Here is a 24,531-nt window from a genome sequence, read left to right as displayed (position 1 = left end):
TTCCCATGTCCTAATGTACTTCAGTGGAGGGAGGTGGTTGGTGTATGCGTGCATTCCTTTAGGCCAGGACTGGGCAACATGTGGTCCTCCAGATGTTTTGGCTTACAGCTCCCATCATTCCTAGCTGGCATAGCCAATGGGGGAGGGGAGTTTTAGGCCAATACATCTCGATGGGCCAGAGCTGCCCCTCCTTGCTTTAGGCCAGCCTTCCTCAACCTGGGGCGCTCCAGATGTGTTGGACTACAACTCCCAGAATGCCCCAGCCTGGCTGGGGCATTCTGGGAGATGCAGTCCAACACATCTGGAGCGCCCCAGGTTGATGAAGGCTGCTTTAGGCACTGGCACCTTCAGGATGGAGTTTAAGCATCAGTTCATGCTAGCACGGGCTAGGAGTTAGAAGCTATTCTCGACTGAATCTACAAAGACTGGTTTTTGTGTGTCTTTAGGCAACTTACAGAACCTGAAATGGGATGTAGGTGGGGTACGGAATGTGGAACATGATAAAACACTTCCTTTGCACTGATAAGAAACTCCTGTGACACTTTACATATCCAAGTTAGGAAAATGGCACGATGTTCAATATACGAATGCGGCCTTTTAAGGCTGCTGTGGAGGACATTCTTTTTAGGACTGGCTTGCCCTCGTGTTCTCTTGTGCTGCCTGGTTGAGTCATGGTTAAAAATTTGCTTTTATGCTGCTGTTTTTACGTCGTTGCATCAGTATGTAATTGCTAAAGTGGTTCTTGGATTAAATTTTAACACTTGCTTAGTGTGGGTTGACAATTGTCAAATAGAGACGGATCTCCACCCACCCACACACACAAGAAATTTGAAAGATGAATTCAGAGCATTTTGATGAGTGAGCAAGTCGAGGGCTCTTTATTGGGGGTGGGGGCTTGAAGCAAAAGAAGTTACAAAACAAGCCTTGGATGGAGAGCTCGTATTGACCCTGTTCTTGATACCTTTTGTACATGTGTACCATGTTGCAGCAATCGGAACAGGAGTTGGCGATTTTCCCAGCATTAATGTCATGTTGCTTTGTGAGTGGTGGCAGCATAGTGTCTTATACTATCACAGCAGGCATGAGAATAAGATTGTGATCCAGTGGTGGACCATCAGATCCTTGCCAGTTGCTAGGATCCTTTGAAAGCATCATGATTTAATGCCTAACATTTCTAATCTAGCATATTTTAATCTTAATCTGATCCAACAAACTAACATGCAAGCGGCCGTATTTGGGATCACGTATCACAGGTCACTCAGGCCTTACCTGTCAAGAGGTCCTGGGGATGCGTGTGGAATCCAAAAGGCATGCACACTCCGGGTCTCTTTACCACAGAGTTGGAGGAACATGTGGCTCCAGATGTTTTTGGACTGCAACTCCCCGCAGTACTAGCCAACAAAGCTAATGGTGAGGGATAATGGGCATTGCAGTCCAAAAACACCTGGAGGGGGTTCCCATCCCCTACTTTACCAGGTAAGGTGTAAATGACCCCAAGTTAAGTGATCCTAAACATGCGCTCTTCTGAAATATATTGATGTGCCGTGGATTTGAATGTTAAGAGTAGTCCTTGTATGTTGACGCAGCCCGGCGGTACGCTGTACTGTCAATGTGGGAAAGAGACATTCGTAAATGGCAATGTGAGGTTTATAGGTACTTGGCCACTGAGACCTACATAGAATGGCCCTTCGTCCTTGCAGAATATTAGTCTGGACACAGCCAGTATTTTATTCTCAATGCTCAATTTTAGCACTACTTTGCGTCAACTCCACCAACTGATGTGATGGGGAGTAGCTTCCAGACGCGAGAATGTTATATATTTTGCATGCATTATGTAGGCTTGAGACAGCTGTAACACTGATTCCTTGTAAACCATGGCTTGCTAATTGGGAGCTAGCCACGGTGACATATGCTTCCTCTTCACACACACACGCACCACCCCTATCACCACCGGCTGCTTTGTACGTTCTTGTTCCAAAATTCTGGCTTACAAAGGAACCACAGTCAATGTGCGAATGCTGACAAGGGTGACTTCTGATTTGCAAACCATAATGTGTAAAGACAGACGCTAGCAATACTAGCAGAGTCTCCCTTTTGGCACTTGGATCATGCTAAAAGCACTCCACCTACATGACCTTGTAATCTTTACAAGCAGCCCTGTATGGGGGGGAATCAGAATTGTTATTCTGGCATTGCAGATCGTAATAGGGCGAAGTGGACGGAGATGCTTTCCTAAGTCCACCTACTTGAGCTCGAGGCAGAGCTGAGATATAAACAGGTGATTTCTTCGTTTTTGTTCCTTTTCCTACACACAGCATTCACAGTTCATGTTAAACACATTCTTACCTAATAGAACACATCCTTCCTTTGGCTTTAGGATTGTGGGTTTGTTTTTCAGAAAAGACAGTCCTTTTTCTAATGTAGCTGTACAGTTTGACTTTGTTGTACCTGTGCCATGGCAATAGCTGAAATGCAAGTTTGGTCATACTTGATACTTTAGGCTCCCTCAATACAATAAGAGGGGTTGGAATGTATTAGTAGCTGGGCATCTATATAAAGAGGTATCTCTTAAACAATCTTGAACTCCTCCTTAGCAGCTGTAAATGGAGGGGGAGAGTGTATGATTATAGTAACAGGAGGTATAACCTGAAAATCCTCTTAGTTGTGTAATTGAACCTGTAAGATAATAACCAGTACATTTATTTTCCTAAATCAAATGGAAGGTTCTGGGGCCGACATGCAGGCGTCCGACATGCAGAGGATCATAAAGGATGAAATGAAAACCTGAAACCTTGTTTCAGAAAGATGCTTCTGTAATGGTCTGTGCCATATAAAGGAATGTTGCAATTGCACCATATTTACACATTCTTGCAGTCTAGTTTTGTTTCTTAAATCTCTCCTCTTCTTCACAAGTCTTCCTTTCCCGCACCCCACCCCAGTGCAGTTGTGATCTGTCTTGTATGTGCTGTCACAGGGGTTATCTGTCATTCTTTTTTGCATGGCTGCTGACAGGTCAGTCTTGAGGAGCTGTTCTTAAATGTACTCTTTAGTGACAAATAAAAGATTGGCAAACAACAATAGTTCCAAGTTTGTTTTAAATATCTGATGTGTGGGGTTGTAGCAGATGCTGGATCAAACAACGTAGTAGTTTTCTGATCCAGAGAAATGCTATCAAGATGCCTTTTATAAAATGGAACATCTGTGCAGAGGGGAAGTCTGATAAACACCTTTGCTTCTCCAGGGCCTACTTAAACAAAAATCAGAAGCATTTACTGAATTCAAAGGTTGGGTTACTTGGGCTAAGAAACGATTCCAAAAGTCTTTATTACAGGTGCAATCTGATCATGGTGGAGAGTTCACCAGTAATGAATTCTCAAAATGGTTTAAGCATACAGGCATAACTCACAGGTTAATTGATCCACAAGCTCCATGGCAAAATGGTGCGGTGGAACCACGTGCAGGAGTCTTGCAAGGTATAAAAGATGCATTGTTAATTGACGCAGATGCAGAAAAAGACTTGTGGGGTGAAGCATTCTTAAGTGCAAACTATTTGTTAAATAGAACGTGGTCTAACGTTATAAACAATACACCCTACTGTTTATTGTTTGGGAAGCAACCAGATTTGTCCCATATCCATACTTGGGGAACATGGGTGTTTGTACATGTGCCTAAAAGCCATAGGAAAAAAGGTGAAAACAAAACAAGGCTAGATTCGTTGGCTACCAAGGTACGCAAACAAAATCTTGGCGTTTTTCCATAGGACATGGAAAAGTTATGGTTTCAAGATCCGTGGATTTCGAGGAACAAAACTGGGAGAGGGTGCACAGCAACCCTGATATGCTGATATGTTTGCCAAACAGCTCACAAAGTGAGCTAGTTAGCCGAAATGAAGGGGCAAGGAATGAGTTAATTCCCAGCCCGGTGAAATCTCAAACCTCCAGAGCAGACATTTTCCAGCCGTCCTCTGATAACAGAGAGGTCAGGACACAGGAAAACGAGGAAGTTTTACTGCCAAGCAGATCTGAACATACTAACAAAGGTATACCTTCAAAGCGTTATTGTGATGAAGTACATGTATGTATGTTAAATTATGAACCTCAATCCTATGAGGAAGTGTTGTAATTGTCAACCCAAGAGAGAGATAAGTGGTTTAGTGCAATGGAAGCAGAAACTGAAAGCTTTAAACAGAACAAAATTTTTGAGACAACCAAATTACTGGAGGGGCAGAAAGCTGTGTCCTGCCAGTGGGTTTACAAGGAAAAAAACTCTAGTTTCTCGTGACATAAAATATAAAGCACGTCTTGTTGCCAAAGGTTACAATCAAAGAAGGGGCGTGAACTTTGATGAAACATTCTCCCCTACATGTAAAGCTGACACATTTTGGATGGTATTGAAAATAGCTGCTAAAAGTCAAATGAAGGTCCATCATTTTGATTTTGATACAACTTATTTAAATGCTGAACTTGGGGAAGTGGTTTATATGAAAGAACCACCAGGCTTTGAGAGACAGCCTGACAAGGTTTGGTTATTTAAAAAGGCTTTGTATGGTTTGAAACAAAGTGCAAGAGCTTGGAATCACTGTTTGAACTCTACTTTGGGGAGTGAAATGAATTTCAAACGCAGTATTGCTGATCTGTGTCTATACACAAGGGGGACAGGAACTGAATACATGATTGTTCTAGCATTTGCAAATGACTTGCTAGTAGCAGGTAGTTCCATAGATCACATTCATCAGTTTACAAGCCAACTGGAAAATTGTTACAAATTAAATTCCCTCAGTATTTGAGGGACCACAGGGTTTCCCTGTGCTGGCTATGACCTGGCCATGCAGGCCACTCACTGCCTTTCATCACAAAGTAAATGTGATATCATCATTGCTCTTTGTTAGACGCTGCCATAAACTATAAACAAATCTATAGTTTCAGTATTACAGAACATAGATTATTTCTTATGAATATGTACTATCTAAGACTATTGGCTGAGTTGCATTGAACTGAGAATCTCCCACTTAATACTCTCTCTGAGTTAAAGACAGCTATAAAGACTAGTCTCTTCCGGCAGGCCTACCCAGATGAATTTTAAACCTAAGAATTTTAAAATGTCCTGATTGTTATTTTTACATTGTATTGGTTCTATATGTTCTTTTAATCAGTTTAATGCATTTGATTTATATTGTATTGTTGTACTTAACGTTGTCCCCCTCAATCCAAAGGGAGAGGCGGGTAAGAAATAAATATATTAGTAGTAGTATTTATGCTTCCAGCTACTATGCTACACCAAACTACATGAGGCAATACATTTGTTTTAGAATATGATGCTTTAGAGCAAAGTCCTTGCTCTTGGAGAAGGGACAGCTAGAGATGTGTCAACTGCATAATGCTTTCAAATCCGAACCTCATGATCTTCCGAAATCAACATGTTGTCATTGTTCCTCAGGATACCTGAGAGAGAGCCTTCTCCCTTACCAACCTGCCCAGTCACTGAGGTCATCTGAGGGCCTGCTCCTGGTGGTTCCACATAGATCCATCCTCCAATTGGAATCCACCAGGGGAAGCTGGACAAGCATCTGTCGGGGATGCTTTAGGGTGGATTCCTGCATTGAGCAGGGGGTTGGACTCGATGGCCTTGTAGACCCCTTCCAACTTTGCTATTCTATGATTCTAAGAGCCTTCAGCGTGGTCGCCCCCCTCCTGTGGAACTCCCTGACTCTGGAGGTCAGGCAGGTTCCAACCTTGTACTCCTTTCAGCGCTTCCTGAAAACATCTTTATTCCAAGAAGCCTTTCCTTAATATGCAGCCTTGAATCTCTGTTTTTGCTGCTTTAAAATTTTGTTTTAACTGTTTTATTCTGTTTTTATTTTCATTTCATCTTGTACACCGCTCTGAAATTTTTCAATGGGGAGCGGTATATAAATATTCTAAATAAATAAACTAAGCAGCTTCATTCTGCCTCTGCATTTTGTATGTGAGCTCCATCCGACGAGCATTTTATTGCACGGTTGTTGCTGGGCACTCAGTTTGCTCAGGCCCCTTACATAGAATCATAGAATAGCAGAGTTGGAAGGGACCTACAAGGCCATCGAGTCCAACTCCCTGCTCAATGCAGGAATCCACCCTAAAGCATCCCTGACAGATGTTTGTCCAGCTGCCTCTTGAAGGCCTATAGTGTGGGAGAGCCCACAACCTCACCAGACAACTGATTCCATTGTCATACCGCTCTAACAGTCAGGCAGTTTTTCCTGATGTCCAGCCGGAATCTGGCTTCCTTTAACTTGAGCCCGTTATTCCGTGTCCTGCACTCTGGGAGGATCGAGAAGAGATCCTGGCCCTCCTCTGTGTGGCAACCTTTTAAGTATTTGAAGAGTGCTATCCTGTCTCCCCTCAATCTTCTCTTCTCCAGGCTAAACATGCCCAGTTCTTTCAGTCTCTCTTCATAGGGCTTTGTTTCCAGACCCCTGATCATCCTGGTTGCCCTCCTCTGAATACGCTCCAGCTTGTCTGCGTCCTTCTTGAATTCTGAAGCCCAGAACTGGATGCAATACTCTAGATGATGTTGCCTGTCTCCTGCAGGCCTTCCACCCCTTCTGGCCTTCCTTGTGCAACAACAACAAAAACCCTCATTAAGTCCGATTTTTTTTAAACTCGGAACTGCTGCTCTCTCTTGCTGTGTGCAGGAGAAGCAGCGCCATTAGAGCAGTGGACTCAATGGGCCTCGTGATCGCTGTGTACTTCCTCTTTTGAAAAGATGAAGTAACTGTGGAACGGAAACACCGGCTGAGAAGCGAAGATAGGGGGCTTGTTAACCCCTGGTGTGAGGGAGCTTTGTATTTATTTATTTATTTAAAATATTTATACCCCGCCCTATATCACTAAGATCTCAGGGTGGCGTACAGATAAATGCGCACTACTGCCAACTCCCCTTTCCAAATTCACAATCTCCATATGTCCCTTGAAGGATCCACTAACATTGTCAGGGATCTAGTTTTCACAGAACAAAGAAAGGCTTCTTTACCTGTCAAACATGTTTTTGAATTAAACCAGCAAAAGATGGAGGGGGAGGGGGTTGGACAGAAGTTGCTTGATAGGCACAGAACACATTTGGGTGAAATAAAGGTCACGTTTTTAGCAGAGCAGTTAAGCCTAACATTTGAAATGCCACACCAAGAGACTGGCAACTGGCATGGTTCTGGACAGAGCCTGCCCAGCCCAGATGCTTCAATTTGAGAGATCCTTCCTCAGAGTGAAGCATTCTGGGTGAAGCAGACCAGAAGATAGGCAATCTCTAGGGACACCGCCCTGAAATTTCACACTCTGAGTTAGGACCCCTCCTGGAGTGAAGCATTGAGGTGTAGATAGGCTGTGACAGCAGCTGAGAGGAAGAGGAGCCAGGTGGGGTGGGCTGGGCTGCATCCACCCACCTCAGGCAGCAGTTGAACTTGTACTGTCCCTGCACCAGTCCCAGGACAGGCATACCCCCTTCCCCTATTCTAGGGCCAAGTTGTGGAAGTGGGAGGGTCCTGCAGATCTAACGCCTCCCTCAATTGGCCCCTGACATGCCCCCCTTTTGCCCCCTCTACCATCGGAGCAGTGTTAGTGCTGCAAGAAAGCTTCCAAGGGTGAACTGTCCTCTCTTCCCATGGAGAGGGGCTCTTCATAGGACATAAGATTGCATCCTTCGCCATTTCCTCAGTCCATTTTTCTCTCACTTCACTGTTGCATTGAAACACTGTCATTTCTTACAGATACGATCAAAATACCTGTATACACTGATTGCACGAAATCGTTCAGCATAAGATATGTACGTCACGTTGCTCATAGAAAACACTTACCAACATGCCTTTTGACGTTAAAAGGTGGCTGCGAGGAGTGTATTTCTATACTCTCCAGTTTTTTTTGCCGGCAATAGATTAATGAAGAAAACATTTTGTTAAACCTCATAAAATTACATTCAAATACACATTTCCTACATGTGATTTTATAAGAGTTTAATGTAATTGGAAGGTTAAAATAATGAATGTATTTAACACAATGATCAGGGTCCAGATATATTACAACTTGATGAAACTGGGCTGCTGGGTTCATTTTGCCATATATAGGCAACATAGCCATTGGCTTGCTAAAAAAAAAAGAAAGAAATAATACAGCCCATTGTATTACATCATAATCACATATGACATCACTAGCCATCCTTAGTGGCTATAAAAAGCCAGAACTGCAGTGTCTTCACCTAAGCTCTGACAAGACCATCAAGACCACTGGTGCTCCAGCTGCAGAGAGCTCAAAAGACCAAGACACCATCCTAAATGGCAAGATTCAGACGCAGCCGTAGCCGCAGCCTCAGTCGTCGCCGTCGGAGAAGGCGACATGGAGGTAAAGGTGGAAAGAAGGGAAGACGGCACCATGGCAGAAAAAAGAAAGGTAAGATGGAGAAAATATGACCATGTCTTGAACACTTGAGGTCTTTCACATAGCAGCAGTTGCTTCATAACTTGTCTTGGGCATAAGATGTGACCATATGTTTTCTTTTCTGTCCTATGAAGGTCACAGACATAGAAGACGAAGAGGAGGGAGACGTAAAAGCAGGAAAGATTAAATGCCATCTTTGTGGCCTACAAACCCTGCAGTCCCAGCCTTATCGGCCTCTCAAGACCATCTGCCAAACAGAAAAATGACCCAAAACCTTCCTAAGAGAACACCCAGGAACAAGAGAACACTCCTAGAACAACGGAGGCTGAACTGAAACAATACCACCTGTCAATTAAAAATTGTCACTTCATTTTGTGTCGTGTTTCATTCTTATCTATTCAGTATAACGTAACAAGGGGGCAAGGAACATTATATAACAAAACAATATATAGAGGTATCTCATATGTGTCTACTCAGCATGAAAAGGTAATGGGTATAAGGCTGCACTCCTGTCAAAACATATAGATAAGAGAAGCATTAGGTGTATTACATTACCAACAATTGTGATGATTGAAACGGGCCAATAATAACAGAACTGAGTTAAGGGAGAACTCAGGAGGAAGTACTTAATTTCAGATACACATGGACCATTGTTACAATGATCACGATGGGAACAATACAGAACGTTAGGTGAACCTTCGTCTCTTTGAAATCAGTAGGAATGACATTTACCCTTTGCAAACGATCTCTATCGATTTCAGTGGCACGTATCAGACTTTCCAAAGTTAGGTGCACTTGCTTTTATATTTCACTGCATAGAATGAGGTATATACATATAGATGTATACCTGCCTTTCATGAACCCTATTTTGAATTTGAACTGTGTTATGTTTTGCAACTGTCTTAATCTTCCTGGTCAATTTCCTTGTCACGAATTCCTTAGAAAGTGCAAGAATGAACAATTGTATTTCAATGACAGATCCAAAATATATGTCCCTCCATCGTTTTTGTTTAAAGGTGTTTCTAGAGAAACCAAAACTTGGGAGTGATTCTTATTTCCCATTTCTCAAATACTGTACCTACAAATACGATTTTATTTAGGGTGACCATATGAAAAGGAGGACAGGGCTCCTTAACAGTTGCATAGAAAAGGGAATTTTAGCAGGTGTCGTTTGAAATATATGGAGAACCTGGTGAAATTCCCTCTTCATCACAACAGTTAAAGCTGCAGGAGCTATACTAGAGTGACCAGATTTAAAAGATGGCAGGGCACCTGCAGCTTTAACTGTTGTAATGAAGAGGAAATTTCACCATGTTCCCTATATATACAAATGACCCCTGCTGAAATTCCCTTTTCAATACAACTGTTACAGGAGTCCTGTCCTCTTTTTCATATGGTTACCCTATTTTATTTGTTCCTTAGATTACAGGCCCCATGCGCTTTGCTATATTTTTTGTTGGCTCCTCTTTACAACTTCACAAATTAGGATACACTTGGCTGTGGGGGAAGAGCAGATAAATTTCCCCAAATTAACTCATGAAAGATTTGAAATTTGAATACATGTCCACATCCAATGTGTACTGAAAGACCTAACCATTACTGAACCATCTTCTAGACCAGGCAGGGCAGAAAGTAGCTCTTCAGATTTTTGGACTTCAACTCCCAGCATTCCTGACCATTGGCCATGCAGGCAGGGGCTTCTGGGAGTTGAAGTTCCAAACAACAAGAGATCTATTCTGCCTACCCGTTCTAGATGAAGAAGAAAGGCCCAAAAGTTGACCTACTAGTGGCTGCTACTGGAAGTCCAAGTACCACCTTCTCCCTCATTCCAAGAAATATAAAGAGTGTTGAATTGCCTTTCCCCCCACTTTTACAACTGAGGGAGAAAGGGGTGGAATGAGTGGTGGACAGTGTCCTGAAGACAGGAGTGGGGCAAAGGAGATTTGGACGATAGTCGGGTTGGCAAAATTGGCAGGCATCCTTTTTGGAATTTGAGAGGATTTGGGTATGTGGGAAAGGCACTTAGCTGAGGCAGAGATAGGAGCCACACAGAGAGCTCACAATGGGATCAATGGCACTGGTGAAGGTATTTTAGCAGGCAACTTGCAGAAAGGAAACACATTGGAACTGGATTGCAAGGGATATTATTGACAGATAAGCACTGGTCCTTCTACAGGGCATCTTCTGGGTGAAATGTTTGGTCCTGCAGCTTGGCTTTGATGCTGCCGTTCTAAGGAGTAGTACTCATAAAAGGGCTTCCATTCAGTCCCATTTCTGTCCTCCATGTCTGCGTTTATGATGCGAAATGAGGCCTCTCAGCAGCCTGCTCAATATCACCCCAAATTCAATTATATGAGAAATATCTAGCAAAAGTGTCAGGCAGGCCTCTTATACAACAGGTTAGGAAATAATTGCATGTGCGGTCAGGAAAAAAATACTGTGTATTATTATTTTTGTTCTAAAATAATTCATACGGAAAAGGTGAATTTGTGTTCATATGGCCTTCTTTGCTCACATGGCACGCTCAATTTGATTCCTCCACTTTTCCTTTTATGTACATTTCACTAACATGTTAATGGATCCGTTAAACCAGAAATACACAATGATGCAGTACACACAACAACCCTTTTTTATGAGTTTATGGACACATGGACAGGCAGGCCTAGCATTGCTCCTGTAACAGGAGAGTTCCTGAATCTTGCGTTCTTCCCTCAGTTTATTGATGGCTTCTCTGATGGATTTCCATGTTGTGAATGGTTCCTGCTGGTGAGGTTCACTAGAATGAAAGATGGAATTTCTGAGTAGGGGAAAGCTAACCGCTGGAAATTACTTCTTTCCTCCTCTCCAGTAGTAGTATGTGGCACAGACACGTACATACCCTGTCCAAAGCAAAACAATCTTGTTTATTAAAGCATTGTTCTTTCAGATGTATAGCAGACTCCCTTTATGTTATTAATTTGGAACTGGCTCCCATTCTAATTATTGGACGCCCACCCAATACAATACTAGGTAGTGTTTACCTTTCTTCTTCTTCAGTGGTGCATCATAGATCTTCCTGCACCTCTTGTTCCTCCTGCTTGGAGGAACTTTACGTTCCGGGTCTTTGCATGATACACGCTTGGACATCTTTCAGGATTCCAGGAGCCGAGGCGTTATCACATGGCTTTTACAGCCAAACTGTCCACTCTGATGATCTGTGAGTTTCTGAAGAAATTATACCCAGTCTCCTCCTTTTATAAAATCTGTCACAGTGTGTCATGTGCTAGTACAGTGGCCCTTTGTGTGCTGAAATATGCCCATATATAGTAATAACCAGGTATTGGTGGAACAACACAAATGCATTTTGTTGTTCCCATGAAAATAACATTTCCCTGAATTTTAGTTGGACGGTTCAAAGTCAGCTGATTATTAGATAAGACAAAGACCAGAGATAACATATCAAAATGGAAGGTCACCCTAACTGTCAATTCCTCTTCAGTCACCTGTTTTATTTCATGCCACCTTTCTTCCACTTTGCTTGATCGAAGGTAATAGTGGCAGCTATTGACATGATAAAGCCAAAGGGAACCTCTTCATGGCCAGGCCAGCATCAAGGACGGGCGTGGTTGGGTAACTACCAAGGTCGCACACCCTAGCAGTGGCCCACTAATGAGAGCCCCCTGAAGTGGCTTCTCTTCACCAATGGAAACAGCTTGTTCACCTGCCTCTCCTTTTGGCCCAGATAATGAAAGTGGCGAGGAGGAGGAGCTAGTACTTCCTCACTGGCTGTCAAGCAAGCCAGCAGTAGGTCTTATCAATGACAGACAGTGCTGGAAAATTTGGGGACATATAGTTTTTCAAGGACAATTATGTGAACCCATCAGTTTCTGATTTCTTGAATGGCCATTGAAAGCAATTACTAAAATATTAGTGTTGTGAATCTGATCATTCATACTTTGTGGTCTTCTTAATATATAACCCTTTCCCCCAATATTTCACCAATTGTCTTGAAATTTTCAGGGTATGTAAAACCAACATTTCTTTCTGGCACATGTAAATTTCAGCAAGATGGAATTTTGCAGTGTCCATGGAATTCCCAATAGTTTATGATGTTGTACAGTTACAGAATCCATAACGATGGCATTGATATGGGGAAGGGGATTTATGTAATTGGAAATAAAGTCATCCCCCCTTTTTTTTTTACCTCCTCAGTGATATGGATTACTTTTGAAATTGGGACCACAGATTAATCGGCCTAGGATTCCCTTTATGCTATGTGTGAAATAAAATTAAACTTTGGGAGTTCTTGAAATCCTGGATATCTATACCATTGATGGCGTTACAGTTGAAATGTATTTTAAATTTTGAAATGCAAATTAAGGCTGCAATCCTATACACATTTACCCATTGTATGCAATGTGGCTTACTTCTGAGTAGACTTGTACAGGGCTGTACTGTTAGGCTGCTGTTCTAAAGAATCATAAAAATTTATCAGAGCATAAGTCTCATTCAACTTCTGCGTAAATATGCCTAGGAGTGCAACTTATCAAATTATGAGCAATCCTAAATCCACAAGTCATTGTGGTTTGATCGTTTGTGTGCAGTGCAATCTTAAACAAGTTTTAGTTTTTGTGAACCGCCCAGGGAGCTTCGGCTATTGGGCGGTATAAAAATGCAATAAATAATAATAATAATAATAAACCCCACTGAGCTTAATGGGACTTACTTAGGGTGACCCTATGAAAAGGAGGACATGGATCTTGTATCTTTAACAGTTGTATTGAAAAGGGAATTTCTGCAGGTGTCATTTGTATATATGGAGAGCCTGGTGAAATTTCCTCTTCATCACAACAGTTAAAGCTGCAGGTGCCCTCTGAAACAGTATCAGAACTTTCAGTATCCAGAAAGTGCCCTGGAAGTGCTACTGCCTTGGTTAATGAGGTCTACTGTTATTTTAAGTAATCAGAGCTTCAGTGAAAAGCAGAAATCCAGGCCAAGGTAGCGATGACCAGATCTCCTAGTTTTTGTATTATTATTATTATTATTATTATTATTATTATTATTATTATTATTATTATTATTATTATTAATTATCCAGAGGGGGGATCAGATCAGGATTCCGAAGCAGGAGGTGGTTTTTCGGAGCAAGTATGGTTTCCCTATGGGCAAGTCCTGTCCTTTGTTTTAGTACGTCCCGCAGACTCAGCCCACAACAGTTGGGATATACCAGTGTAGATTGTATGCTCCTCTGGGCAGAGACCTGCCTTGTCCTTGTTAGTATGTACAGGGCATTTATTTTCATTTTATAACCTAATTATGGTTATCTTGTGATTTGCAGTGTTTCCCTCCACCGCCCTGCCCTTTCAATGCCCTCCTCTGCTCATCACAATTCATTTCGCAGCCTTTACGGTGCTGCCACTAGAACCTGTTGTGTTGTTTCTATCACATGACTATCATGGGACTCGGCGGGTTGTACCATCTCCCTAGGGAAGTGAAGGGGGGGAAAGGAGAAGTATCTGAAAGGCACCAACTCTGGGCGCCTTCCCTTCCCAAACTCATCCACGATTCTTTTAGCGGTCTTTATCTGAGGCGGCACACACACACACCCGCCTTGTGCCGTCGAGTGCGGATACATCGCTGGAAGACAAACCCTCCCCCTCTTTACAAATAGGCTCGCCCGTCCCTTGTAAGCGGGAGTAGCCGAGGATTGAACCATGTGCCGATTTGGGGGGGAGCAATGATGCAGTCGGCGGAGGAGGGCTGGGAGCTATCGAATGAGATTTGGGGATGGAGATTTCGTTTTGTTCGTGTGCGTTGACACTTTCCTCTCTATTCTGGTGCTCCGCGAGGCCTCACAGGGGCGGCTAGAGGCCGTTTGTCTCCCCCTTCAAGAGCGCGCTCAATGGTTCCTCCCAGTCAGGCGGTGTCAGGCGCCTTGGGCTGGACCCGAACCTTGGCGAAGTGCGCATGCGCGGAGAGAGGGCAGGTAAGCCAGAAAGATCCCCTCTTCGTCCTGCAGTAGAAAGCAGCCTCAACCAGGACTAGGAACTTGGCTTGGCACCCCAGGAGAGGAGGAAGGTAATACCTTCTGGGAATGCTGGGGTCGTGGGTGTGGAAGCCACCTGCTTGTAGGAAAGGAGCCAGTGGGTAGGATCCAATGTTAGCCCTACACAGAGTAGACCCACTGAAATGAATGGGACTTAGGTTGTTCATGACTTAACTTCAGCCCCATTCATTTCACCGGCTCTACTGTACGCAGGACTAACATTGGATTTGCTATTTTATTGTTTTACTCTGTACAGCACCATGTACACTGATGGTGCTATATAAATAATAATAATAATAATAATAATAATCCAATAGCTTATTAATACTATTAATAATAACCTGGTTAGGCCTCATCTAGAGTATTGCGTCCAGTTCTGGGCTCCACAATTCAAGAAGGACGCAGGCAAGCTGGAGCGTGTTCAGAGGAGGGCAACCAGGAGGATCAGGGGTCTGGAAACAAAGCCCTATGAGGAGAGACTGAAAGAACTGGGCAGGTTTAGCCTGGAGATGAGAAGATGGAGGGGAGACATGAGAGCACTCTTCAAATACTTAAAAGGTTGTCACACAGAGGAGGGCCAGGATCTCTTCTCGATCCTCCCAGAGTGCAGGACACGGAATAACGGGCTCAAGTGACAGGAAGCCAGATTCCGGCTGGACATCAGGAAAAACTTCCTGACTGTTAGAGCAGTACGACAATGGAATCAGTTACCTAGGGAGGTTGTGGGCTCTCCCACACTAGAGGCCTTCAAGAGGCAGCTGGACAACCCTCTGTCAGGGATGCTTTAGGGTGGATTCCTGCACTGAGCAGGGGGTTGGACTCGATGGCCTTGCAGGCCCCTTCCAACTCTGCTCTTCTATGATTCTATGATTCTAGGTCAAGCTAGGACTCCAGGGAAGCAGGATTGGGGCCACTCACTTGGATGAGGATGTTCCCTAGTATTTATTATTTTGAAGCGTGGCTCAAGTCAGCTTGTAAATGAAGCCACAGCGCCAGTATTAGAGACAGGACGCAGCTGGCGCACAGCAGCTGTAGGACAATTTATGTGTTATTTAATTAACATTTATATACCGCCTTATCTGCTAAAAAGCCATCAAGGCGGCGCACACCAATTTAACACAAAACTTCACAACGATAAAAACAAGAACATTGAAAACGGTAAAAACATTAACATTCTGGGATTTCTAGGACTTTTCTTTTTCTGTCTAAACAATTCCCAGAATTCTCCAGCCAGTATTCCTTTTTGCTGGCTAAACTTGCATGGGATTGCACCTATATTGACGTATTCCTTAGAGAAAGGTCGGGTGTGAATATTAGAAAGGTCAAATAAAATTAAATATGGCACATGGGGAAAGATTTGCTTTGGTGCAGAAGAGAAGGAGAAGGCCTGGCAGGATCAATTTTGTGAATAAGATCTTTGGTCATGATCCTAATATGGTCCTGGAAGGGCCACGGAACTCTTTTTCAGGCATGCACTCCTCTCTTTCTTTTCCAGGGAGCCGCCATGAACGCCATCGTTGTCCTGTGTCACTTCTGTGAGTTGCACGGGCCCCGCACGCTCTTTTGCACGGAGGTCCTGCACGCACCCCTTCCGCAAGGTGCGGGAAGCGGAGACAGCCCCGGGCAAAGCGAGCAGGTAGAAGAGGAGGAAGGGGGCATTCAGATGAGCAGCCGGATCCGCTCTCACAGCCCCGCGGAAGGTGCCAGCACAGACTCCAGCAGCCCAGGGCCAAAGAAGTCAGATATGTGTGAAGCAAGTGTCTCTCTCGGTCTTCCAGGGGGGTCATGATATGTTCTGATGCCTTATCAGTATAAATCCACAGAGGTTACAGGTCCTGCCTGCTGTAGCTCAGTGCTGTGCATGCTTACTCAAAAGTAAATAGTGCCATGGGAATTACTCTTATGTGAGCATACGTAGGACTGCAGCTTCTGTTAATCATTCGCAGCACTTATTGTTTCTGGGCAAGTTCACAGAAGACAGAGCACATGGTTAAACTATGGAATTCACTACCATGGGATGTAGTGATGGCCACCAATTTGGATGGCTTTAAAGGGGGGTTGGATAAATTCCTATCGGAGAGGGCTGTCAACGGCTTCTTTCTTGGCATTCATTCCTGTGGTAATTCCTGCCGTCTGCTTCTCTTCCCACGGTTAGGGGTGCCGTTCTCTTCCTGCAGGACACCCAGGCTATGTCAGCCATGACAAAGAGACCTCAATCAAATATGTCAGCCACCAGCATCCGAATCATCCCCAGCTCTTCAGCATTGTACGCCAGGCCTGTGTCCGGAGCCTCAGCTGTGAGGTAAGCCACCTTCCAAGCGACCTCCTTGTAGGCAGGTCCGTAGGCTTGAAAAAATAAAAGTAAACCAGCCCAATTGTGTCGAGATAAAATGGTTGCAGGGCTGGTCACAAGCACTCATTTCCAAGACGGCAAACTGGTGAGAGTAAAAGAAAAGTAACCTGCCCAAAAACCAAAGTACTGTACAAGGCAAGAAAACACAAACATACACACACACACAGAAGTGACAGAGAGTCTGACAGGCACAAAGAGAGGTTTAAAGATGTGGCTTTGGTGACAATTAGTCTGCTCCTTCTATTCACGAATGTGGGGCCCTGTAGCTTCCTCCCATGACCCGGGGCGACCTTATTCAGTGCCTCTCCCTGGCTTCTGCGCTCATTGCGTTTCTTGCTTGCCCCGCAAGGTGTGTCCGGGACGGGAAGGCCCCATCTTCTTTGGCGACGAGCAGCACGGCTTTGTGTTCAGCCACACCTTCTTCATCAAAGACAGCCTGGCGCGGGGGTTCCAGCGCTGGTATAGCATCATCGCCATTATGATGGACCGCATCTACCTCATCAACTCGTGGCCCTTCTTGCTGGGGAAAGTCCGAGGCATCATCGATGAGCTGCAGGGCAAAGCACTGAAGGTGCGGGCGATAAGAGCGTTTACGTGAATCACAAAATGGCCGGAATAAATGTCTTGGGCTTGAAAGGGCCTCAAAGACCGTGGGTTGTTCTTCCACCGACGAGGAGGCACTGCCTGTTATGTTAGTTCCCAGTTAACAAGACAGAGCTATCCGTGAAAGTTCCTCCTTGCTCAGCTTTCACCACCACCAGACTGTATTAAGGGAGAGAAGACTAACCGTATTTCTTCGATTCTAAGATGCCATCAATTGTAGGACGCACACTAATTTCAGTACCACCAACAGAAAAAAAAAGCTTTGATTCTAAGAAATAATAAACGCACCCACGATTCTAAGACGCGCCCCATTTTTAGAGATGTTTATATGGGGGAAAAAGTGCGTCTTAGAATCGAAGAAATACGGTAATGCTGAAAGTCTTAATTTTTCTTCCTCTTCCCTCCCCATTCCATTTTCCTTGTGTGTCGTGCCATTAACTCGCAGGCAGGGTCTGTTTGGTTTTATTGATTATTTGTTAGTTGCTCCAGGAGCCTTTTCGACTGAAGAGAGAGATAAAAATACCCGCAATAAATAACTATGTAATCCAAGATTTTGTGAAAGTCGAGTTTCCTGAAACATTTTTTTCATTTCCAGCTTTTTTTTCGGTTTTGTGTTACTGTCGCTTGTTTGCAACGCAGGTCTTTGAAGCAGAGCAGTACGGATGTCCGCAGCGTGCCCAGCGTATGAATACGGCCTTCACGCCTTTTCTGCACCAGCGGAATGGAAACGCGGCTCGCTCTCTAACCTCTCTGACGAATGACGAGAACCTGTGGGCGTGCCTCCATACTTCCTTTGCCTGGTGAGGCCTTCTGTGTATCTGTAACTTTAGGGCTGCTAATTGCTAACAAGGCCTTTGTTGAATAATCAACGGCCTGTATTGGTTTTAAATTTAAGTAAAGCCATATGAAGGGCGTTGCTCGGTCAGACCAAAGGTCCATCTGATTCAGCATATGTGTGTGTGTTATTGAGAATGTCCAAAATCTGGTAAAATTTCAACATTCATATGTGAATATTGATCATCTCAGCCAACTTTGTTTAAATGCCAGTATTTCCAAGAGTATTTTGTTGCTTGTGCAGGAAGCAACCCATGAATACTGACAGGCTCTTTGAGTTAAATCTGTCATTTGATAATTCACAAGGTGTTCATTGTAGCACATCCATACAGGCACAAATGCAAGAATATTATTATTATTATTATTATTATTATTTATTTATATAGCACCATCAATGTACATGGTGCTGTACAGATAACACAGTACATAGCAAGACCCTGCCGCATAGGCTTACAATCTAATAAGTTGTAGTAAACAATAAAGAGGGAAGGAGAATGCAAACAGGCACAGGGAAGTGTAAACAGGCACCGGGTAGGGTAAAGCTAACAGTATAGAGTCAGAACAAACTCAATATTTGAAGGCTATAGGGAAAAGAAAAGTTTTTAGCTGAGTTTTAAAAGCAGTGATTGAGTTTGTAGTTCTCAAGTGTTCTGGAAGAGCGTTCCAGGCGTAAGGGGCAGCAGAAGAAAAAGGACGAAGCCGAGTAAGGGAAGTGGAGGTCCAACAAAGGGCTTGAGTAACTTATTTTCTTGTGGCATTTAGTATGTCCTCTTTGCTGATATCTTTTTAAATTTTCTCAGGCTCCTGAAGGCCTGTGGGAGCAGACTCACAGAGAAACTGTTGGAGGGAGCACCCACAGAGGATACCCTCGTTCAGATGGAAAAACTAGCCGGTAAGGAACAGGTGACAAACTGTGTCCAATTTGCATCAATCTGAGTCTCCATGTGTCTTGGAACACATAGCCACATGGTTGCTTTTGTCCCCAGATTGAGTGGGGAACCAGAATTTTCTTCATTAAGATCTCTTTCTCGCTCTCTGTTCCTCTTAAGACCTTGAGGAAGAATCGGAAGTCTGGGATAACTCCGGGGAGGAGGAAGAGGAAAAATCTCCCAGCCAAGCAAAAATAAGAGAAGGCTGCGAACTGATCAAGAGCCCGACCGATTCCTCTCTCATGGTCGATTGCGGTAGCTGGAACGTAGCGCCCAGAAGTCAGTCTGTCTTCCGATCACTCCGACATTTGAGACAGGTAAAGGTGGGGTGCTTACTTGGAGAATATTTAACTTGTTACCATTATCTGAGTGTTTAAAGAATCAGGGCCTATTTACCTGCCACTCTTCAAATACTTGAAAGGTTGTCACACAGAGGAGGGCCAGGATCTCTTCTCGATCTTCCCAGAGTGCAGGACACGGAATAACGGGCTCAAGTGACAGGAAGTCAGATTCCAGCTGGACAGCAGGAAAAACACCCTGACTGTTAGAGCAGTACGACAATGGAACCAGTTACCTAGGGAGGTTGTGGGCTCTCCCACACTAGAGGCCTTCAAGAGGCAGCTGGACAACCCTCTGTCAGGGATGCTTTAGGGTGGATTCCTGCATTGAGCAGGGGGTTGGACTCGATGGCCTTGTAGGCCCCTTCCAACTCTGCTATTCTGTGATTCTATGATCTGAGTGGTGCTTTTCCTTTCGTTGGCATTGCTGACAAACAGGGGTCGACAAAGGCTGTTTAAGTGATTTGTAAAGCTAGTAAATTGCCCTGGGAATATGACTGAAGGGCAGTGTACAAATACTTAAAATATTTGCATACTTAAAATATTTACAAATGCTTAAAATATTTGGGAGGCTGCTGCGCAAGGATGCTGTTGATAGACCAAAATCGGTGAGGACGCATATTTTAAAAATGGCAGGTAAAGTTTAATCTATTTTTGTTGTTCTTCAGGTCTTGGGGCCGTCGGCTTTCCGCATGTTGGCATGGCATGTGCTCATGGGGAATCAGGTCATCTGGAAAGCACGGGACCAAGACCTTGTCCAGTCCGCCTTCGATGTCCTACGGGTAGGCACCTCTGCTCTCCCTTACCTCTGCTATAATGTGCCAACGGATTTGGGGACGGGGAGGTCTCTGGCAGTGATTGGCTGGGCTGCTGTGATGTCATGAGAGGGAGGGAAGAACAGGCAGAGCTCTTGCCCTTCCAGTCTGAGAACCACCTTGGGCCGTCCTTCTGCTGGCAAGAGCGCCGCCTGTGCTTGTCCCTGGATTCTCACCTTTTGTCTTTTTCCTGTGCTAGACTATGCTGCCCATTGGTTGCGTCCGTATCATCCCTTACAGTGACAAGTATGAGGAGGCTTATAGGTGTAATTTTCTGGGCCTCAGTCCCCATGTGCAAATCCCATCCCACATATTGTCTTCTGGTAAGAGCAATTTCCTCCTCCTCCTCCTCCCCCCTCCCCTCCTCCTCCTCCTCCTCCTCTTCAGGGCCGGTGCTACCATAGAGGCCACTCAGGCGGATGCCTAGAGCGCCAAGGTAAGGGGGGCGTTGAACGCTGCACCCGGAAGCCGCTCTCCCACAATGGCTCTGAGAGGGCGGCTTCCGGGCGCACTGTTCCGAAGCCGCCTGCCTGCCCCAGCGTTCTGGCTTCGCTTCGGCTGGGTGGGCACTGAAGCGAAGCCAGGATGCTGGGGTGGGGGGCGACTTCAGAACGGCGCGCCCAGAAGTTGTTCTCCCAGAGCGGCTTCCGGCCGGGCGGCCGTTCCAAACCTCTCCTGCCCCCCACCCCCCGCATCCTGGCTTCACTTTGGCTGGGCGGGCGAGATGGCACCCCGTGCCCAGGTACACTGGGGGGGGTGGGAGTGGGTGAAAGCAGCTCACCTGCCTAGGGCGCAAAATAGTCTGGCACCGGCCCTCCTCCTCCTCCTCCTCCTCCTCCTCTTCTTCTTCCTCCTCCTCCTGTGTCCATATTTAAGTCTTTATTCCCTTCTCTGTAATCAGCTGGTATCCTTCATCGTTCTGTTGTCCATGGCTCATTTGGTTGCCTCTTAAACGGAACTGAAAGATTAATAACTGCTCTGTTGATGCTGAATTGTATGTGGATAGTTGAAAATTTTTAGTTTTAGAGGGAACAGGAAGGTGGGAGCCAGCATGTTCACTTCCGCCAGCTCATTAATGACTACCCACGGTTTAAAGAAACCCAGGGTAGCTGTGACGTGGAAACCAGGTTATTTCGAGTTTAGCTGAGAGATAGCAATGGCCCAAGGTGATGCAAGGACCTTCCTGGCTGTGTTGTGTTACAGAATTGAACCTGTGTCTTCCCAGTTCTAGTCTAATAGTTTAACCACTCTGCTGTACTGGCTTTCAGTGTGGGGACTAAGTGACTAATTTAGGGAGGGATTATCTTCAAGGGCTACAATCTGGCAAGTTAATCTTTCTAAACAACCTGAAATAATGGTGTGAATGGGCCTCCCCTTGTTCTAGAATTCGCCGTCCTTGTGGAAGTCCGTACTGCCACCAGGTCAAGCCTCTATCCTGTCTTGTTTGACGACGAACAGCCGCTCAGCAAATATGAATTTGTGGTCACGAGCGGGAGCCCTGTGGCAGCCGACAGAGGTAAGCAGATTGTCCTGTCAAGATGGACATTTATGGTTCAGTAAGTAAGTAGATCCCCTAGATGCTGTCCGTGGCACCAAAGTAAATCATGGACTCCTGCCATGGTTTTTTTGTGGGATATTGTGGGATATTTTGAGGCATATTGTGGCTACCTCTGTTTATCTGTGCAACTAGATATGTCAAGAAGAGGATACCTTTTGCACTCTGCAAGATGGCCGTCCATAGAGGTGTATGTTTCACCTACATCTGATCTCTTGGGCTAGTCAGTGACTTGTACATCATAAGCAGGGCTGCGCATACCTTTTACTAAAAATATTGAATACCTGCAACCTAATATGCATTAAGCAAATCGAGCACAAATGTATAACACTGTATAATTCTGGTTTTGCCAGAGATGATATTTGTTGCAGTCTCTGCATAATTGAAATAAATTTGCGATTGGATTTATCCTAATCAGACTGCGGCTATTTTGTTTATATGGTTCCTGCCCTGAGGAGCATACAATCTAAAATTTGACGCAAAGACAACAGAGGAAGGGGAAGGAAGCTGAGGATGGGATAAACAGGGAAATACGTGTTGTTTCAGTTACAGGCGTAGTTACACTTAGAGATAGGAATTAGAGGCTTGTGTCAGAGGCTTCATGGAAAAGGTGGATTTTGAAGAAGTGGCGAATTGCTTGGAATAGAAATTCTACAAATATATATTTTTAAATGCTAAACAACCTGCTCTTCAAAGAGTGATAGATCTGTTGGGACAGTGTAAGCTTTCTCTTGTTGGATGCAGTTGGTCCCACCATCTTGAACAAGATGGAAGCTGCCCTGACGAACCAGAACCTCTCGGTGGATGTAGTGGACCAGTGCCTCATCTGCCTGAAGGAGGAATGGATGAAGTAAGTGGCTGGCTGTCTTCAGCTTTTAAATACATTTGAAATTTCACTGAAATCCCCCCTGCCCCTCTTCAAAAGAACAATTCTTGTTTATTTTACTAAATTTTTATTTTGCTTTCCAGGCAAGTGTTGTCTTCCAAAGCAGTTCACACAAACAAACAAACAAACAAAGAGATAGCTTTTTTGTCAAACTAAGAAGTTAAGGGAGTGGAGGGAAAAGGAAGAGGAGGGAGATCAATTCTTGAAGGCTGGAACAAAGTGATGAGCAATTAGCCGGCGTTGAAATGCAGTTTGGGCCGTACTGATCTTTCTTTGCTGGTGTTCTTCCTTGACTTAGCAAGGAGGGTTCGTGTTCCTTTGGCCCAGAGGTAGGCAACTTAGTACTCCCCAGGTTTTGGGACTACAACTCCCATCTGCTCCAGGCAGCATGACCAATGGTAGATGATTATTGGAGTTGCAGTCCAAAACATCTGGAGGGCAACAAGTTGCCTACCCAAGCTTGCAGGCTACAGGCAGGTGGAGCAGTGTTATTCCTTGCAGGAAATGTTTGGCTAGGCCTGGAATCCAAATACGTAGTTTAGCTGTGCTTAAGGAACTGTATGTCTCTAACTATTTTCATTAAAAAGCAGTCCTCCCCCAGTAATGTTTATCAAACCTGTTCTGAATTAAAAGTGATTTGGTATGTGGCATGGATTTGGGGTGGGGGAGGAAAAAGACCTCTGCTCTTAGATAGCAAAAACTAGTCACACAGTTCTTTGGGATCCTGATCAAAGGTAGAGATCTCTCTTCTTAATTTAGTCAGTGTTTCAAGTTCTGCTGCCCAGAGGGATGGAATTTGGTCCTCAGCTTCTTTATTTTTAGCTGGGGAAGTTTGCAAGTTGCAGTTCCATGATTACAGTTTACTCAGTTTGCATGCATGTGTGAAAGAACGCCATTAACTTCTTTTGGCCTATAGCACTCTAGCTAGCTGAGGCCCTCAATTTAATGTTTAAGAGATTTGCTAAAACTCTACTTCTTGCTTATAGAAGGAAACTGGGGAGACCAGAGAAATAGCTATTGTCGCTGATTTCTGAGACGTACTATCGTATGTTAATCCAGTACTTGAATATTCTTCTTTTTGGCTTCTGCAGTAAAGTCAAAGTCCTCTTCAAGTTCACCAAAGTGGACAGCAGGCCCAAAGACGACACCCAGAAGTTGCTGAGCATCTTGGGAGCTTCTGAAGAGGACAATGTGAAACTCCTGAAGTTCTGGATGACTGGCCTGAGCAAGACATATAAGTCACACCTGATGTCAACAGTTCGCAGCCCAACTTGTTCGGAGTCTCGAAACTAGCCTGGAGCTCCTCAGTTTTGCCTGGGAAATTACTTTCTTGAACCTTCAACCTGCGTGGGCTGGGCTGCTCCAGTTCAGAGGACAGATTAGGATAAGGATGCAAGGCAACCTGGAATCCTGATGGGTCCATACTGCATAAATGAAACCTTAGTCTTTTTTTATTGATGAAAACATTTCCGCCTGAAAGGCGCATTCTCCGATTTACTGCCATTAAACAGGGGACTTTAAACATCTCTCCTCTTGTTGAGTGCTCTTTAGTGAAACCAGAAGGAACACAGAGGCTTCTGGCATTTTCTCCTTTGACTCTAACCTAGAGCAGTGGAATGCGTATCTGTAGGGATTCAGGCTTCATCACAACAGTGTATGCTTGTGATAGTCCCTTGTTGAGGGAATGCCTTTCCAGTCGTAGGCATCATGTGATTTTGTCCCTGAATTATACTGAGGATGGGTTAACATTTATAAAATGCCCGGCTTGAGGTAGACTTCCTGCAGTAT

The 24,531-nt window shown here is 44.5% G+C and overlaps 2 protein-coding genes and 1 long non-coding RNA gene across 4 annotated transcripts in view; 2 read left to right on the top strand and 1 right to left on the bottom strand.

Moving 5' to 3' along the window:
* Window positions 1–24,531, bottom strand: part of MPRIP (myosin phosphatase Rho interacting protein) — a 477,073-nt gene that overhangs the window by 295,602 nt on the left and 156,940 nt on the right. The gene's annotated exons all lie outside the window — the stretch shown is intronic.
* LOC134410179 (uncharacterized) lies at window positions 3,959–5,943 on the top strand. The gene is made up of 2 exons (XR_010026249.1): window positions 3,959–4,039; window positions 5,437–5,943. It is a non-coding gene; the product is annotated as an uncharacterized LOC134410179 (long non-coding RNA).
* Window positions 14,350–24,269, top strand: FLCN (folliculin). 2 transcript variants are annotated; one of them, XM_063143182.1, is made up of 12 exons: window positions 14,350–14,370; window positions 15,926–16,183; window positions 16,586–16,732; window positions 17,133–17,354; window positions 18,026–18,186; window positions 19,021–19,112; window positions 19,270–19,466; window positions 20,156–20,269; window positions 20,502–20,625; window positions 21,687–21,818; window positions 22,602–22,707; window positions 23,835–24,269. In XM_063143182.1, the coding sequence occupies exons 2-12, from the start codon at window positions 15,935–15,937 to the stop codon at window positions 24,034–24,036; spliced, it is 1,746 nt and encodes a 581-aa protein (XP_062999252.1). In that variant the 5' UTR covers window positions 14,350–14,370; window positions 15,926–15,934; the 3' UTR covers window positions 24,037–24,269. The 2 variants fall into 2 exon arrangements, with proteins under 2 accessions (XP_062999252.1, XP_062999251.1); XM_063143181.1 differs by lacking the exon at window positions 14,350–14,370 and adding an exon at window positions 14,377–14,462.

This window comes from Elgaria multicarinata, chromosome 17, assembly GCF_023053635.1.
Source record: "Elgaria multicarinata webbii isolate HBS135686 ecotype San Diego chromosome 17, rElgMul1.1.pri, whole genome shotgun sequence".
Classification (NCBI taxonomy): Eukaryota; Metazoa; Chordata; class Lepidosauria; order Squamata; family Anguidae; genus Elgaria; species Elgaria multicarinata.
The sequence above is the reverse complement of the archived record's forward strand: the minus strand, read 5'-3'. Positions and strand labels throughout refer to the sequence as shown.